The sequence below is a fragment of the Sus scrofa genome, chromosome 5 (genome assembly GCF_054392235.1).
Source record: "Sus scrofa isolate SSC_HxYL_T2T_F1_AM1 chromosome 5, Sscrofa_HxYL_maternal_Yorkshire_Landrace_v2.0, whole genome shotgun sequence".
NCBI lineage: Eukaryota > Metazoa > Chordata > Mammalia > Artiodactyla > Suidae > Sus > Sus scrofa.
In genome coordinates this window covers 49986842-50004827 of record NC_139387.1, presented here as the reverse complement: position 1 = coordinate 50004827, position 17986 = coordinate 49986842, and the positions used below count along the sequence as shown (strand labels likewise).

The following is a 17986-nucleotide window of genomic DNA, read 5'->3' as shown; positions in this document are numbered from 1 at the left end:
ACAATTTTACAGGTGTTTAAATGACAAAAATGATAATTAATAAAATACAGCACATTGCTAAGAGTTATGTTTACTGTTAAGTGTGACAATAGATTATTAATTTTGACTGATGTATAAAACTTAATGTGAAGAATATACCTTGATTTACTTATCCCTTTCCTTTTTTGTGGTCATTCAATTTTTACTATTTTTTTCTTTTTTTTTAATTTAATTTTATTGGAGTAGAGTTGACTTACAATGTTTGTTTAATGTATCATTTAAGAGATTTTCATTTTTTCCATTTTAGCCATTTTACAGTGTTCTGTCAATCTTCTACTGTTCAGCAAGATAATCCAGTCGCACATACATATATACATTCTTTTTCTCACATACATGCTCCATCACAAGTGACTAGACATAGTTCCCAGAGCTATACAGCAGGATCTCATTGCTTATCCATTCCAAAGGTAATAGTTTGCATCTGTTTACCCCAAATTCCCTCCTCCTCCCCCTTGGCAACCAAAGACTGTTCTCCAATTTCATAAGTTTATTTTCTGTGGAAAGGTTCATTTGTTCCAGATATGAGTGATATCTTATGGTACTTGTCTTTCTCTTTGTGATTTACTTCACTTAGTATGAGACTCTCTAGTCCCATCCATGTTGCTGCAGATGGCATTATTTTGTTCTTTTTTATGACTGAGTAGTATTATATTGTGTATATATACCACATCTTCTTAATCCATTCATAATCACTGCACATTTAGGTTGTTTCCATATCTTGGCTATTGTGAATAGAGCTGCAATGAACATATGGGTGCATGTGTCTTTTTCAAGGAAAGTTTTGTCTGGATATATGCCAAAGAGTGGGATTGCTGGGTCATGTGGTAGTGCTATATTTAATTTTCTAAGCTAACTCCATACTGTTTTCCCTAGTGGTTGCAGCAATTTACATTCCCACCAACAGTGTAGGAGGGTTCCCTTTTCTCCACACCATCTCTAGCATTTGTTATTTTTGGACTTATTAATAATTTTCACTGTTATAAACAGTACTGTGGCAATTCCCACTGTGATGCAATGGGATCAGTGGTGACTTTGTAGCACTAGGACGAAGGTTTTTTGTGTATTTTTTATTTTTTGCTATTTTAGGGCCGCACCTGTGTCATATGGAAGTTCCCAGGCTAGGCTTGAATCGGAGCTACAGCTGCTGGCCTATGCCACAGCCACAGCGACTTGGGATCTGAGCTGAGACTGCAACCTACACCACAGTTCATGGCAATGCAGGATCCTTAACCTGCTGAGCGATGCCAGGGATCGAACTCACATCCTCATGGATCCTAGTCAGGTTTGTCAACTCCTGAGACACTAAGGGAACTCCCCATGACACAGGTTTGATTCCCAGCTCAGCACAGTGGTTTAAAGGAGCCAGTGTTGCCACAGCCACAGTGGTGGCATAGGTCATAACTACAGCTGGGATCTCAGCCTGGGAACTCCATATGCCATGGGGCAGCCAAAAAAAAAGGAATAAAAGAAAAAATACGGTACTGTTATGGACAGTCATATTCATGACTCCTGGTATACCTATGCACAAGCTGCCCCTGAGTTGAAGTAAAATTTCTGGGTCATAGATTAGTGAATGTTTACCTTTATGAGTTATTGCAAACTTGCTTGCCAGGGGTTGTACCAATTTATATTCTTGCCAGAAATAGAGCTTTTAGTCACATTTCTTCCAACTGTAAATACTATCAAATTGTTTTGAACCTTTTAAAATTCAGAGAATAATGCTCATGTGGATCTCTTCTCAAGGAAAATACTAGAAGAAAATCTGTAACCAGTCAAAGGATGGTTGAGGAAACAACAGTAAAAATACTTCTCATGGTCCACCTACTAGAGTAATGAAAACAAAAATAAAAATAAATAGGACCTAGTTAAACTTTAAAGCTTTTGTACAGCAAAGGAAATCATTAACAAAACAAAAATACAACTTACAGAATGAGAAAAAAAAACTTTGCAAATGAAGCAACTGACAAGGGATTAATCTCCAAAATATATAAACATCTCACACAGCTTTAAAATTTAAAAAAAGCAACTTGATTAAAAAATGGTCATAAGATCTAAACAGGTATTTCTCCAAATAAGACAGATGGCCAAAACACAAATGAAAATACGCTCAACATTACTAATTATTGGAGAAATGCAAATCAAAATTGCATTCTGGTGTGTGCAACTCATACCAGTCAGAATGGCCATCATCAAAAAGTTTACGAACAATAAATGCTGTAGTGGGTGTGAGGAAAAGGAACCCTCCTACACTGTTGGTAGGAATGTAAGCTGGTGCTTCTGCAATGGAGAACAGTATGGAGGTTCCTTAAAAAAACTACATATAGAGCTACCATATGACCCAGCAATCTCACTCCTGGGCATATACCTGAAGAAAACTCTAATTTGTAAAGATATATACACCCTAACCTTCATTGCAGCATTATTTACAATAGCCACAACATTGAAACAACCAAAATATCCATCAACAGAAGACTGGATAAAGAAGATGTGGTACATATATGCAATGGAACATTACTCAGCCATTAAAAAGCATGAAATAATGCTATTTGCAGCAGCATGGATGGGCATAGAAATTATCATATTAGGTGAAGTAAGTCAGAAAAAGAAAGATAAATATCATATGAGATCACTAAAGTGGAATCTAATAGAAATTATAAAATAGAACTTATAAAACAGAAACAGACAAAGATTTTGAAAACAAACTTTTATTTAGCAAAGGGGAGATGTACAGGGGAAGAATAAATGTGGTTGGGACCTCTATATACACACCACTATATATAGAATAAACAGGTAATGGGGACCTACTGTATAGCACAGGGAAATTTATTCAGTACTGTGTGGTAACATATATGGGGAAAGAATCCGAAAAAGAATGGATATGTGGAGTTCCCACTGTGGCTCACCAGTAAAAAACCCGAGTAGTATTCATGAGGATGTGTGTTTGATAAATCCCTGGCCTCACTCATTGGGTTAAGGATCCAGCAGCATTGCCATGAGCTGTAAGTCAAAGACCCAGCTCGGATCTGACTTTGCCATGGCTGTGGCATAGGCAGGCAGCTGTAGCTCCAATGTGAACCCTAGCCTGGGAACTTCCATATGTGACAGGTCCAGCCCTAAAAAGCAAAAAATAAAATAATAAAATAAAATAAAAAGAGTGGATATATGTATAACTGATTTACTTTATGCCTGAAATTAATACAACATTGTAAGTCAACTATATTCCAATAAAATTTTTAAAAAATACTTCTTGTGGGCAGCAAATACACTACCCATAGATGGAGATCAGAAAAAGGGAAAAATAAGAGTGACAGATATATATATATAGAACATATATGGCATATGATCTGACTTAGAAAAGATAAAACTGAAAAAAAAAATGGAAAAGGAGTTCCCATTGTGGCTCAGAAGGTTGAGAACCCAACTACTATCCATGAGGATACAGATTCAATTCCTGGCCGTGCTCACTGGGTTAAAGATTTGGCATTGCCACAAGTTGTGGAGTAGGTCACAGATGCAGCTTTGTTCTGGTGTTACTGTGGCATAGGCCAGCAGCTGCAATTCTAATTCTACCCCTAGCCCAGGAACATCCATATGGCATGGGCGTGGCCCTTAAAAAAAAGAAAAAGTCACACCCACTGTGCACAAAGCAGGGCGTTGGGACAGGGATAGGGTGGAGAGAGGTACAAAGGAGAATGCACATGTCTTCAACATGCTTCACCACAGCATTTCCGAGATGAATTCCATTACCCTTCTGCCAACATCCTATTGACAAACAGCATATGGCATACCCTGAGTTCAGAGCATTAGGAACTGTGTATTTAGGTGAATTTTCTTTGGAAGGATTTGACTTTGTTCCTGGGTCTCTAAATGATTTATACCTTTATCCACTTTGTCCCCACATCTACTCTTCTCCCTCTATCTTTTCTTTCTTTTATACTTAATGGTCAAAATATTCAGAATGAACCAATCTAAGAATCACTCTATCTCTAAAACGTTAGTAGGTATTTAATGAGCGACCTAATACAAATGAAATTTTCAGTTAAGAATAGAATGAGGAGTTCCCGTCATGGCGCAGTGGTTAACGAATCCAACTAAGAACCATGAGGTTGCGGGTTCGGTCCCTGCCCTTGCTCAATGGGTTAACGATCCGGTGTTGCCGTGAGCTGTGGTGTAGGTTGCAGACGCATTGCTGTGGCTCTGGCGTAGGCCGGAGGCTACAGCTCTGATTCCACCCCTAGCCTGGGAACCTCCATATGCCGCAGGAGCGGCCCTAGAAATGGCAAAAAAAAAAAAAAAAAAAAAGACAAAAAAAATAAATAAAAAAATAAGATACACTCACAATTAAAAAAAATAGAATAGAATGATATGAAGAAGAATCTAAAGAAAAATTAGAAGTCAAGGGGTGGGGAAATGAGGATGATGAGGCATAAAACTTGCCAAAAATGGTATCGATGATCATTAAATGGTATGTTGGCCCATAAGTGTTCTCCTTGAAGACAAGAAAGTACATATCAAGCATCAAGAATTCTAGAATATTTTACAGAGTGTCATGAAATTTGTGTGGGCTAAAACAGTTTTTTAAATTCTGGGGTCGAGAAAAGTTACCCTTCCTCTGCCTGGCTTTGGTGTTAAGAGAATGAAGATGGCCCTAGGATAAAGGTGGACAGCTCGATGGCCCCTCTCCTGTTTGTCTAGTGCAAGGGCAAAGGCAAAAGCTGTCCATGGTCCAGCTCACTCCCATATTCTTATTTGTTGACTTTTAGAAATTAGTCTAAATTTCTAACCACTTCTTTTAGTTTCACTTCTGTGAACTCACATGCATGTGAATATTAATAAAAATACTGTGCATCTTTTCTCCTTTTAATTGTCTTTTCTTAGTTTAATTCTCAAAACTTCAGTTACTAAACCTAAGAGAGCAAAGGGAAAGTTTTTCCTCCTCAAAACACTCCATTACTCCATAAATGTCATTCAAATGACATTTATATACATAAACATATATGTAAGTAAAAGCAAATGCTTTTAAATGCCACACTTTAGCTTGGCTTTGAAAATGTCCTAAGATTACCCTGAGGAGCACATTTATAACCTTATAGAAGCATGCAGTGGGAAATTAAATCCAGCATAAAGAAATACACTTTACAGCATTTAAAAAATATAGCCCTTCAATGATTAAGGTATACTTCTAATCACAGTTCAGTTGGAGTGTGTTGATTTCATTCCATTACAAAATCTCACAGAGGTTCTATCAAATTTGATTGACAACATAATCCATTGCCCTAATTTAGTGGTTCTCACCACTGCAGAATAAAATAACAGTGTCACCAAATAACCCTCGTCTAGTGACACCTCAACAAAAGACCTAGGGAGGTAAATGCCTGTGTTATTATATTAAAAGATCAATTCTGTTCCTGTGTTTAAACCCCACAGTCAATCCTATACCAAGGCATCTCTAAAAATCAGATTTCCAAGTTAAATATAAACATGAGATGATAAAAATAGAGGCCAAGGGCAGAGAAGCATGTCCAGGCTTGTGACTCTTTTTGAAAGAGACTGAGAAATAGCTTTACAGCAATGCGAGTTTGTCATGCACATTAAACTGATCTACTGAAGGACTGTCTTGATTGCATGAGTTAATGGAGCTGACACAGAGTCAATGTAACTCAGTGCCTGACTATGTCAAAAGTTAATTCAGCCATGGTTGCAAATGGTGTCCTGTAATGGTGAGAACCACTAAATTAGGGCACTAAATATATCCAGAAAAAAACTTTCATTGAAAAAGATACATGCACCCCAATGTTCATAGCAGCACTATTCACAATAGACAAGACATGGACACCCCATCCTCAGGATCAGGGAGACCCAACTGCACGTGTGCAAAGAGACCCTTCATGGTCAGAAGGGGAAGGGGTGCCAGGACATAATAAGTCTGGATAACCTTCCTGCCATATTCTGCCTTGGAACCATCTTGGCCAAAAGATACGAAGGCAGATCAGGGGAGGGCCCTAGATCTGGTCAGGTGTGAAAGATAAAACAAGTTAATTGGCCAAAGTGAGACAAAGACCTGGTTAAGTAATTTAAATCACCCCTCTGGCAGGCTTTTCATTCAGGGGAACACCCACAACCTCAAGTCTCTTTTTTTTTTTTTTTTTTTTTTTTTTTTGTCTTTTTGCCATTTCTTGGGCCACTCCCGCAGCATATGGAGGTTCGAAGGCTAGGGGTCTAATCGGAGCTGTAGCCACCAGCCTACGCCAGAGCCACAGCAACATGGGATCTGAGCCATGTCTGTGACCTACACCACAGCCCACGGCAATGCTGGATCCTTAACCCACTGAGCAAGGCCAGGGATCGAACCCTCAACCTCATGTATTCCTAGTCGGATTCGCTAACCACTGAGCCACGACGGGAACTCCCCCTCAAGTCTCCTTTGGGTATGTATTACTGCTTTACTTCTGCCTTAGACTAATGCTCTGTATTTCTGTGCTCTTCCTCATGTTGTACTGTTTTTGCAACAATAAATGTTATACCTGTTTTTACAGTCTTTGCCTCCTCGAAACATTCGTGCTTTCAACAGGGGGCAAGAATCAGGGCAGTTCTGCTTTCAGCCTCTGGTTAGTCTTAGTGGCTAGGATTCCTGGTTTTCAACCAGGCTGTCCAGGTTCAATTCCTAGAGCAGAGAATTAAGATCTCACTTCAAGCCATCACTCACTACTGTCTCTCTGAAATCACTCTGGGAAAACTGGCAGAACAGGTCCTCAGATTGACATTTTTAGGAGATTTTATGAAACCAATTCTTGCGTCTCCTTGTACCTAGAGTAACACTAAAATCCTTTATGGTGATGTCTACGCCTCGTGACTAGTAGTAACTTAAGCAGAACCAGCAGCAAACTTCTGTGAAATGTGTTCATGGCTGCATGCACCTCTCCCTTCACCTGTATTACATATACTGATGTTATTTCCTCCTGCCTATTTGGGGGAAGCACTTCAGAGATATCTGAAATAGCCCCTGCCCAGGCTACTGTCACAGTCATCAGCGAGTGCAGCTACCTCCTACCTCCAAGCGTGAGCCAGTGAGCCCTGAGGGAACTCAGGAAGGAAACAAAGAATACCTGCCATCTAGCAGCCATCAGACTGAAGCCGGTCAAGACATCGAGCCCTGGGGAAACTCTGTAGTGCATCTCAGCTATCTGGGGCCAATATCTTGTGATTTCACAGCCTGAGTGAGCCCGGACATTTACAAAAGCAGTAATCTTCTGTTCCTACAATCTGTCCTTTGTTGCAAAACTCCTATATATCCTAGCTCCCACCTCACCTCCTCAGAACAGTTTTCTCAGGGATATTTGAGATACTGCCTCCTGGGCTTAAGTCCTCATTTTGCCCCAAATAAAACTTAACTCTCAACTTTTAGGTTGTGCATTTTTTTTTAGTTGACAGTAGTAAGGACATAGATTTGGCTCAAGCAGCTTATATTGTACATTATTTGACTAATATATGGGATATATCAGGAGTTCCCATTGTGGCTCAGTGGTTTACGAATCCGACTAGGAACTATGAGGTTGCGGGTTTGATCCCTGGCCTTGCTCAGTGGGTTAAGGATCTGGTGTTGCCATGAGCTGTGGTCGCAGATGCGGCTTGGATCCCGTGTTGCTGTGGCTCTGGTGTAGGTTGGCGGCTACAGCTCTGATTCGACCCCTAGGCCTGGGAACCTCCATATGCCCCGGAAGTGGCCCTAGAAAAAGGGCAAAAAGCCAAAAAAAAAAAAAAAATACATGGGATATATGATTCAAAGTTGACCTAGGGGTTCTTAGAGAAGAAAGGCTTCTGTAAGGAAATAATATTTATGTACCCAAATGAAGAGGCAGAGGTATTTATCAAGTAAAGGACAGAGGAGAAAATAATATCTGTGAACCTGGAGGAGAAGAAACCAGTGAATTGGAGGCAGAAGGCAGTGAGAAAAGGGCCAAATAACTCAGGAGATTTGCGGCCAACTTAATGATTTTATCTGGATCCTAAAAGCCACTGAGAGACCTTAATCGCTCAGGTTACTGATACAATCAAGATTTGCATTTTGAAAAGTCATCTACTGTGGCAGTGAGGTGGACAGAAGAGGGTCAAGCTGCAGAAGAATGACTGCAAAAGGAGATAAGAGAGGGACTGTCCTACCTGCTGGGCAGTGGGAGTGGTGGGTCACTCTTAACTGAAACCTGTGTTGTAGGGGACACTGGCCCACAGCTGAAGGTGCCCAGGGTAATTCTCATCCTCCCCAGATTTTTCCTTCATGGCCAGAGAGGCCCTTGGGGGAAAAAAAATCTCCATACCTCACTCCTGCCTGAGTTGCTCTTAGCTCCAGGCATTGTTCAAATCCTTTGGGAAAAGCCTCCAATTCCTAGCTCTTGAGAGGCACTTGTACTACTGAAGTCTCTTCCCAAGTTGGGTGATCTCTAAGGTGAACTTCTTCTCTCATGCCCTGCAGGGAGCATTTGCATTGACTCACCTCTCCTGTTGCTGGCAGAGCCTTTTCACACCTGGTCTCCACAACACAGCCCCCTCCTCCCTCTGCCAGCACTGCTGCCTGCCCCGGCCTCCCCTGCAGCCCTGCCCTTCTATTCCATACACACCTCTCAGGATCAGACACTCTTGTGCCGGTGTTTGCACTTCCTCCTAAAAAAACAGAGCCCAACACTTTGCCCTCCAATTTTGTGGCGTGACTCGCCATGGACTGTCTGAGAAGTTTCCAACCCACCACAGTCAGCCCCTACACACTGATCTCAATGGAGAGAGGGAAACGGGACAGGAAGGATTACCAAGTAAAGCTTATCTGAAAAGTCTTTACTCTCCCAGATGAAACATACATGCACACACATCCACACACCGGTGGTCTCTGATCACATGGCCAAGTTTCCCTTCATTCCCTCCATAAATTTATTACCGTTTTCAGTCTCCCATGCTGAATAGAAAACTGGACTTATTGAACATATTCACTATATTATTGAATATATTCACTATATTCAATAAATGACAATTTGTTTTCTTTGGTATTTTCACTGATTAACAATTTACTAGTTCAGTGTGGTCTTGTGGGCAGGAAGAGTTTACTGCCCTGCTAGGTAAATATTGGAGAATCAAAAGGCCAGCACTGACCATTCTACTCTGTTTTAACTGCTACTAAGTCAATGGCAGTGCATCAGAAAATGGCTCCAATTCAGGCATCTTTTCCTTTCCTTCAAGGTCCTGATGTGGTTGAATGACCTCTGCTTTTTCAGAACATCTGCAGTTCTCATTTGGACACCTTGGTTAATGAGATGGGCACCAGCCCCCAAACACTCCCCACTCTTTCGCTGCTCCTGATGAAGCCATTACCCTCCCAGACCTACAGCCACCTTGCTCCAGGTCCCCAGGAGGCAGGAAAACATACTGATGTTTTGTTTTGGTGGCCGCACGCATGGCATATGGAAGTTCCCGGGCTAGGGACTGAATCCAAGCCATGACTACAACCTACGCCACAGGCTGTAGCAACACCGGAAACTTAAACTTATTGCACCGGGCAGGGGATTGGACCCGCACCTCCATGCAACCCGAGCCACTGCAGTTGGATTCTTAACCCACTACACCACAGCAGGAACCCCTACTGATGGATTTTTGATCACCTGCCTAGGGCACGTCCACATTTCAGAAAACAGTTCACACGGAGGATTTCAGGATCCTGGGAATCAGTCCGCATTTTATTTTACAGTACATTCATATAAGTTCCTGCATTTCCAAGGTAATCAGATCACATTCAGGTTAGCACTGCTGGTAACAAAATTATACAACTACCCTGGCTTCAAAAACAAGATAGGATGATACACATTAACACTTCTTTCCCTTTAATACTGCAGAAGACAATACATCACAAAAATAAAATCACATGCCTCTTACAATCCAGTGTGAAGGCATATTACTTATGCTAAAATTAAACCATTTGGGACAAGAGGAGAATAAGAAGAGTTTCAAACCTTAAGATGTCTAAAATTTCCCCCAATGCCATCTTTCTTTTCTACACACCAATTGGCACAATCAGCATTAATGCCGCAGGAAGGGAGGAACAAAGGGAAGCAGGGGATCATTTAACTCTGAAACTCATGGCTTCTTGGGCTACTTCTGTAAAAACTACTTAAATAACCTAAAATTCTAAAAAGAGTTCATATTAACAAGGGATGGTAATATAGAAAGCACCTGGAGAAAACTCCTCCAGTGACTGATGTAAAATATTAAGCTGAAAACATTTCACAAAAGTGGACAACTGTATCATACCCAGAAATGAAAGTTCTGAAAATACACTTTCACTTTACTGAATGAAAGCACCATCACGCATGTTGCGGTGTTGGATCAGTTCAGAAAAAGCACGGCAACCTCCATCTCCAATATTTATCACCAGCTATCTTGTATCATTACCATGTTTAAGAGTACAGCTGACCAATATTCCCAACCCTTGAAAAATAAAAGAAGCCAAATTGAGCTATAATAAAAACTAGAATGGATTAGATAGGAGAAAATTCAGAAGTGTGAGAAAGCAAGAAGTTAAATTTACTTGGGTCTTTTTCCTAGATAAAAAAAAATATATATATATATATTGTTACAAAATGTTTTGGACCCAGGTCCAACACAGCTGGAATGATAAGTTATTGAAAATGCAAGCCTCCATCCAGAAAGACAGCGTGCTTATGTAGCACCTTTCTCTTAGAAGTTCAATGTGCTTTAGTATAATTATCAATCAACTGCATAATTAACTTACTGTTAATTCCAGTGACTAATGAGTCCCTGCCACTTGCTGCCAAGAAATTTTTGAGTCCTGAACTTATTAGGCTATGAATGAAATTGATACTCATATATGCTGACTCCAAAAGAAATACCACCCTTTGCAGGGCTGAAAAATATGATGGAAGAGAGAATAAGACACTTCTTAGGAAAGCCACATCTTTAGGAAAAAACATGTTGTGAAAAACCAGAGCCAGTGCATATTGTACAACCCCTGAAGAAAGCCCCTAGCAGCAGGGGGAACAAGGGGAGCAGTGATGATTTTGAAACCAGAGTGACTTGCAGCTAACTGCCTAATGGTAAATTCACATAGTAAAATGCAGAATAAGTCAACATACAGCCAAGGTTTACATTATATCTAGAAATATGTTTTACGCTTTAAAAAAAAATTGCAATGCACTCCAAAAAAATGTTTTCAGATAATTCATGTACAACAGAAGGCACTGTTATTCGCATAAATCCACTGATTCTGCATGGCAAAACCTGAGACGTGCGATTCCATCCAATCCTCTTGAAACCACCTTGGTCATTCATCCTTTGGAGCATGTGGTTTGTCCTTTTCAGTCCAATGATTCTGGTTTTCTTAAATTTCATACATTACAGTAGCTGCTTAAAATATATATTTCAGAGTGAGAAAGGTCAAAGGGGAAGGCAGGGTGGATAAAGGCGCTGCTGGATGCCAGGCAGTAGCTGGTACAGCAGGTGGCGCAAAAAGTAGCCCCTCCCTGGCTCCCCTTGACCCACTCCTGCCTGAAGTACAATGTGGTACAATGTGGTGATGTACCACATTTGGTCGGCTGATGTTCCTTCTTTCAGTTGTTGGTGGGCATAGTCCCAAAGTTAAATGCAGAGAGGACTCCTTTGTTTTCAAAGGTGAAGCCTCCCTGTTGTTCAATCTTCTTCTTTGCTTCTGGCATTTGCCAAGATAAAGAGGGGAAAAGAGAAGATTATTTAAGGTGACAAAGTTCTTTAACCTCAAAAGAGTTACATTCTTTAGAGTCAGCACTATGAAGGAATGGGAACTGTGGTCATAATTATTCTGCCCAGTTGAACAGCCTTTAACAAACCCATGTCTGCAGATGCGGAACCCATGGATACAGAGGGCCAACTGCACTCCACCATCTTACAAGGGACCTGAGCATCCACGGCTTCTGGTATCTGGGGGAGCCTGGGAACCAAGTCCCCTCACCCCACAGATACTGAGGGAAGACTGAAGTTATATTTTCTATCCTGGAAAAACTTCGCAAAAACTGAGCAAAATGAAAACAAGGCTTAAAGCTATAGTGTCTACTGCACACTGACTTCTCACATCAGAAGGTTCCATACAGAATCTGTGCACAACTGAAAGTCTAAGCCGATGCAGAAGGACTTGGGTTCTAGACTCTAGGTTCCCACTCCATGATATTTCCTACTAAAATACTTTTGTAACCCACCAAATCTTTTCCATTAATTTTCTAGGGGTTACCATAATAACATCTACATAAAATAATTTTTCCAGCTCAAAAGTGAAAATCAACAAGAATTACTGACACAGAAAGTCCAACAAATAGAAATGGAGGGTATTTCCTTTCCAGGAATACAAGCCCCTTGCAAGAACTCATAAAATACCTTTGATCCATACCTTTATTTAGATGTTTAGGTGGGCGACCCACTGATTAACTCCCTCTCAGGATTCATCCCAACTTTTAGTCTTATCTTTGGCCAAATTAGGATAAGGATGTAAACAAGAACACCACTAAAAGGCACATATTAACGCACAGTATTTTACAGAGCTAAGATATTACAAGTGATTAAAGAGATCATACAATAATGAAAATTCCTTATTATCTTGAAAAGTTGGTCCCTAACAAATTTTTTTTTTTTGTCTTTTCTAGGGCTGCACCTGCGGCATGTGGAGGTTCCCAAGCTAGGGGTCTAATCGGAGCTGTAGCCGCCAGCCTATACCAGAGCCACAGCAACTCAGGGTCCGAGCCACATCTGTGAGCTACACCACAGTTCTCCAAAACGACAGATCCTTAACCCACTGAGCGAGGCCGGGGATCGAACCCGCCACCTCATGGTTCCTAGTTGGATTGGTTAACCACCAAGCCACGACAAGAACTCCCTTAACAATTTTTAGAACAGCATTTAGATGCCATCTGACTCATAAATTAAAGGCTGACTACTGGTACTCTGACACATGCGCTCCAATCTGGAAGTCATGCTGGCTGACCTGCCACTGTCCTCCGATGCTCCGCCAGTGTGTACACCTCCTGCAGTGCCCTCCTCTGGTCCTCACTGAGCGGTGCCATCAGCAGTTGGTACCAGGCAGCATCCCGATTCTGTACAGCTGTTGTATTTTGGAGTGTGTAGGGGGAAGAGGAAGGACAGAGGAATCCAGTGACAATTACTAAAATAACTAGTGATGCAATCAAATTACAATGAAACAATCACAGACAATATGTGATAAAACTTATTCCAACAAAGGATTACTCCTGAGTACTCACTTTAGTATTCGCCCTGTGTGAGGCTATAAAGGAAGGTTGGAACATCACAAATCTCTGCTTTGCCTAGTTCTCTGTCTCCTCCACCATCTCCTCTTCTTCCTGGGGTTTGACTGTCAATGCTCCCCAAAATCCATATCTGGGGAAATGCCTACTCATTTGTAACCATTTTCCTCGGGAATTCTCATGCTACCTGGACCTTCAGCATCACTTTGCATCAAAAACTCAGGTTTGTACCTATAGGCAAAATCATTCCCTAAGCTACCTGGACTTTTCCATTGGATGGCTCACCTCAAACTCAGCACAACTATAACCAAATTTAACATTTTTACCTCCCAAGCCCCTCTTTATCTCCCCATTTCCATCACTAGCTCTGTCAGTCCCCTAGTCAACCACTGTAAATCCCTATCATCTTTAATCATGCCTGCTCCACATCCAATTCTGTGCTGCTCTCTTGAAGTCTTTTTACCTGTATGCTTCCTTCCATCAGATGCCATCCTCCCACTACAGGGCTGTATTACTCCCATCTTAATAAGTAATTTCCTGATGCTTGGTTCCTGAGTCTAGCCCCCTTCAGTCATTCTGGACTCCATCACCTGATAACTCCCCTGAAGGAAACTGCCACACCCCCAAGGTCATCTCTTCATAGAAAAATATTCAAAAACACTCTAATGCACAATGGGATAAAGACGACCTCAGTCTGGAATTGAAGGCTGGTACAATTTGGTACAATTTTACTATTTCACAGAGACTTTAAGCAGTGGTCCCTGTATGCTGATTGATCCAAAGCTGGCTGCCTATCACTTGAGGAGCATTTTCAACATGCATATTGAGACCCACCCAAGGTTTAACGGCTTCCTTGCTCTTTATGATATACACCCAGGTCTAGAAGCAACTCTCTTGGAGCACACCTTCCACATTCCAATCTCCACATTTATACTCCTATTTTCCCCATGCTTTAGAACATCAGTCCCTGTACTTCCTACTTCTTGTTCCCGCTAAATTTCAATAAAACATAAAGGTAGTTTTATCTTCATTAACCGTATTTGTAACAACACTAAATAATGCCAATATATTACACTACCATTGCCCTGTTAGTGACAATACAGGAGGATGTTCACTTTAATACTGCTTGTAACAGCAAAAATCAAACAAACAAAAAAAACCTGGAAATACCATTGGAAATAAGCTAAATCATGGTACCATCATAATTATAAAAGTCTAAATAATGAGGTTAATGAGATTTTTTTCATTATGATTCTTTAGTAATTTTCTAAATATTTTCATTGGTTTATTATTTATTTTTAATTCAGTAAGTTTTCCATTTATATCTCTCATTCTTATCCTGTATTACTGGTCCTATTCATTTGTAGAGGGCCTTTGTAATCTCTGGCCCTTAAGCCTATGACATATATGTAACAAATATTTTTTCTCAATCTTTTATGAGTACTTTAACTGTATCTATAGTGTCTTTTGCTGCACAAAATGGGCAAGTTGCTTATGCAGTAAAAATTTACTCTTATGGACTCTGTTCCTTCACACTATGATTGTGAATTGCTAGTAAGTTTATGGTCACAATTTTTAAGCAGCATACATGAGATTCTTCATTCTTTTCTGTAAAAGTCATTGTTCATTTATACTAGAGGATAAAAATACACACAGACCTTTTTGCCTGAAATAACTTTTGTGAGGATAATGTGCAGCCTCACCCTGCCACTCTATAATGATGAAGACTGCTAGGATTGGGTAATAAATGCTTCATTATGCTATTCTCTCTCATTTTGTGTATGTTTGAGGATTTCTATGATTAAAAATAAATGAAAATTAGGTGTTCCCGTCATGGCTCAGCAGAAACGAATTCTGACTGGCATCCAGGAGGACACAGGTTTAATCCCTGGCCTCGCTCAGTGGGTTAAGGATCCGGTGTTGCTGTGAGCTGTGGTATAGGTTGCAGACATGGCTCAGATCTGGCGTCGCTGCAGCTATAGTGCAGGCCAGCGGCTACATCTATAATTCAACCCCTAATCTGGGACCCTCCATATGCCGCGGGTGCAGCCCTAGAAAGAAAAAAAAAAAGAATCTAAACCAATTTGGGGCAGGTCCCAAAACAACATCTAATAGGAAGATTAAAAAAAAAAAAAAATAGCTTGGGGGAAAAAAAATCTGAAGATTCAATGGAGTAACAACATACTTAGTAGAGCTTGTGTGAAAAATTGATATTCATCCACACTACTGTCGAGGTCCAGTGGAGTGCTGAATCCCTCAAGGGCAGTTTCTTCCAACACTTCTTCATCCCAGTCGTCATCATCTTCCTCCTCATCCTCACCTCTTCCGTTGTTTGACTGCATTGCTTGAGCAGTTACATTTGTTTCCTCTTCATCACTTGAAATCTCCTCTGTGAATCCATTATTTATTTAAAAGGAATAAAACCACATAAGGACAAAATATAAATTCCATAAAGAAAACAAAAATTATAAAATGATATCTGGAAATGGGAAATCTACCAAACATTTTTCCATAAATTTACAAAAGTAAATTTTAACTTTACTATAGTTTGCTAAACTGAGATGACTTTCTCCTTACTGAAAGCAATTTCTAACCATCCCTAAATCTGTGGCCCAGATTTACTACTGTATTACTATGGCTGCTTCATATCCATTAATATAAAAATACCATTTAGCCAGATTCCCAAAGTAACTTTAAAAAAAAAAAAAAGATAATAATTGTATAATCAATGGATGTGTATTCAATAACAATGACCTCCCATTGAGAATTTGGGTCTTTCTTGCTGTTCTTGTGGTTGTCTCTTTTTTAGGGCCACACCCACAGCATATGGAGGTTCCCTGGCTAGGGGTCTAATCGGAGCTGTAGCCACCAGCCTATGCCAGAGCCACAGCAACACTGGTTCCTTAATCCACTGAGAAAGGCCAGGGATCAAACCCAAGTCCTCATGTATGCTAGTCAGGTTTGTTAACCACTGAGCCACGACAGGAACTCTGTGAGTCTCTTAACAATTAACCAAGTTGATTATAATTGCTCAGAAGTGCTCAAATGAGGTTATTTCTCATTTAATAATAATAGAAACAGAAAAATATAGAAATATGAAGGAAAAAATAACTAGCTACATGTGAGTTCAAAAGTTGAAAACTCAATTCGATATCACCATTGATTCCGTTTCTATTTTCAGGGATGGTCTAATACGGTAAATACTGGAAGATGATAAATGCAGGACAAAATCAACCTAAGAATAAACACCTGGAGTAAACCCAAACCAGGCAATATTAATCTAAAACTAGTTCTATAAAACACACCATACTGGATTAAACTACCATTTGGATTAAACTGCAAGGTAGTTTTAGGGATTAGGCAAGAAACCATAGTTTTGACCACATACATGTAAAAAAAAATACATACACACACACATTAAGGTATAATTACAAAGTCAGCAAGAGATACCTTTGCTAATTAATCAGCCTATACTTCAGCAGGAAACTCAACAAGAGAGTATAGGATATTACTAGAAAAATTTCCCTTAAGTCATAATAGTTATAAGCCAAAAGAAAGCAAAGCAAGAAAATAAGAAATAGTACATTACAGTATACTGAAAAAAAAAAAAAAAGAATTCTGTGATTGTTGGCATATACTTAGCAAAACAGATGTTAAGAGAGTCACTTCACAGCTAAAGACACACAGAGACTAAAGTGAGGGAATGGGAAAAGATATTTTATACAATGGAAACAACAAGAAAGCAGGAGTAGCAATACTATTAACAGATAAAGGAGACTTTAAAACAAAGGCCAATGCTATAACAAAAAAAAAGAAGAGTATTATAAAATGATAAAGGGTTCAATACAAGAAGAGGATATAACATTTGTTAACATATATGCACCTAAACCTTTAAAGCAAATATTAACAGATATAAAGGGAGAGATTGACAATAATACAATAATAGTATAGGTCTTTGAAAATTCTCTTACATCAATGGACAGATGATCTAGATAGAAAATTAATAAGAGTACTCTTAAGTGACACATTAGAACCAGTTGGAGTTAATATGTATCTACAACATTCTATCCAAAGAGGGCATAATACACATTCTTTTCAAGTGCACACGGAACATTTTCAAGGACAGAACACATGCTAGGTCACAAATCAAACCTCAACAAATTTGAGAGGATAGAAATTATATTAAGTATTTTTTCCAAACACAACAGTATGAAATTGGAAACCAATTACAGGTAGAAAAATAGAAAAACAAACACATGGAGACTAAACAACATGCCACTAAAACCAATGGGTAAATGAAGAAGTCAAAGAGGGAGTTCCTGCTGTGTGTGCAGTGGGTTAAGGATCCAGTGTTGTCTCTCGTCGATGTGAGTCTGATCCTCAGCCCAGTGCAGTAGGTAAAGGATCCAGCATTGCTGCAGATGTGGCATAGGTCACAGCTGCAGCTCAAATTCAATCCCTGGCCTGGGAACTTCCATATTCCATGGGTGTGGCAAAAAAAGAAAAAGAAAGAAAAGAAAAAGAAATCAAAGAGAAAATCAGAAAATACCTCAAAACAAATGAACATAAAAACACAACTTTTCAAAATCTACGGGACGCAGCAAAAGTAGTTCTAAGAGGAAAGTTTATGGTGACACATGCCTACGTCAAGAAATAAACATCTC

The 17986-nt window shown here is 39.9% G+C and overlaps 1 protein-coding gene across 4 annotated transcripts in view; it reads right to left on the bottom strand.

Moving 5' to 3' along the window:
- Positions 1–9729: 9729 nt before the first annotated feature.
- The window catches only part of IPO8 (importin 8), an 82899-nt gene continuing 74642 nt past the window's right edge, over positions 9730–17986 (bottom strand). For 2 of the 4 annotated variants that reach the window (XM_003126400.6, XM_005664009.4), the window contains exons 23-25: positions 15508–15711; positions 13046–13162; positions 9730–11743 (exon numbers count right to left, since the gene is read on the bottom strand). In XM_003126400.6, the coding sequence (XP_003126448.2) occupies positions 11646–11743; positions 13046–13162; positions 15508–15711 (419 nt within the window). In that variant the 3' untranslated portion in view covers positions 9730–11645. The remainder of the gene's footprint in view (positions 11744–13045; positions 13163–15507; positions 15712–17986) is intronic. The other 2 variants (XM_084956429.1, XM_084956430.1) reach the window with 1 other exon arrangement.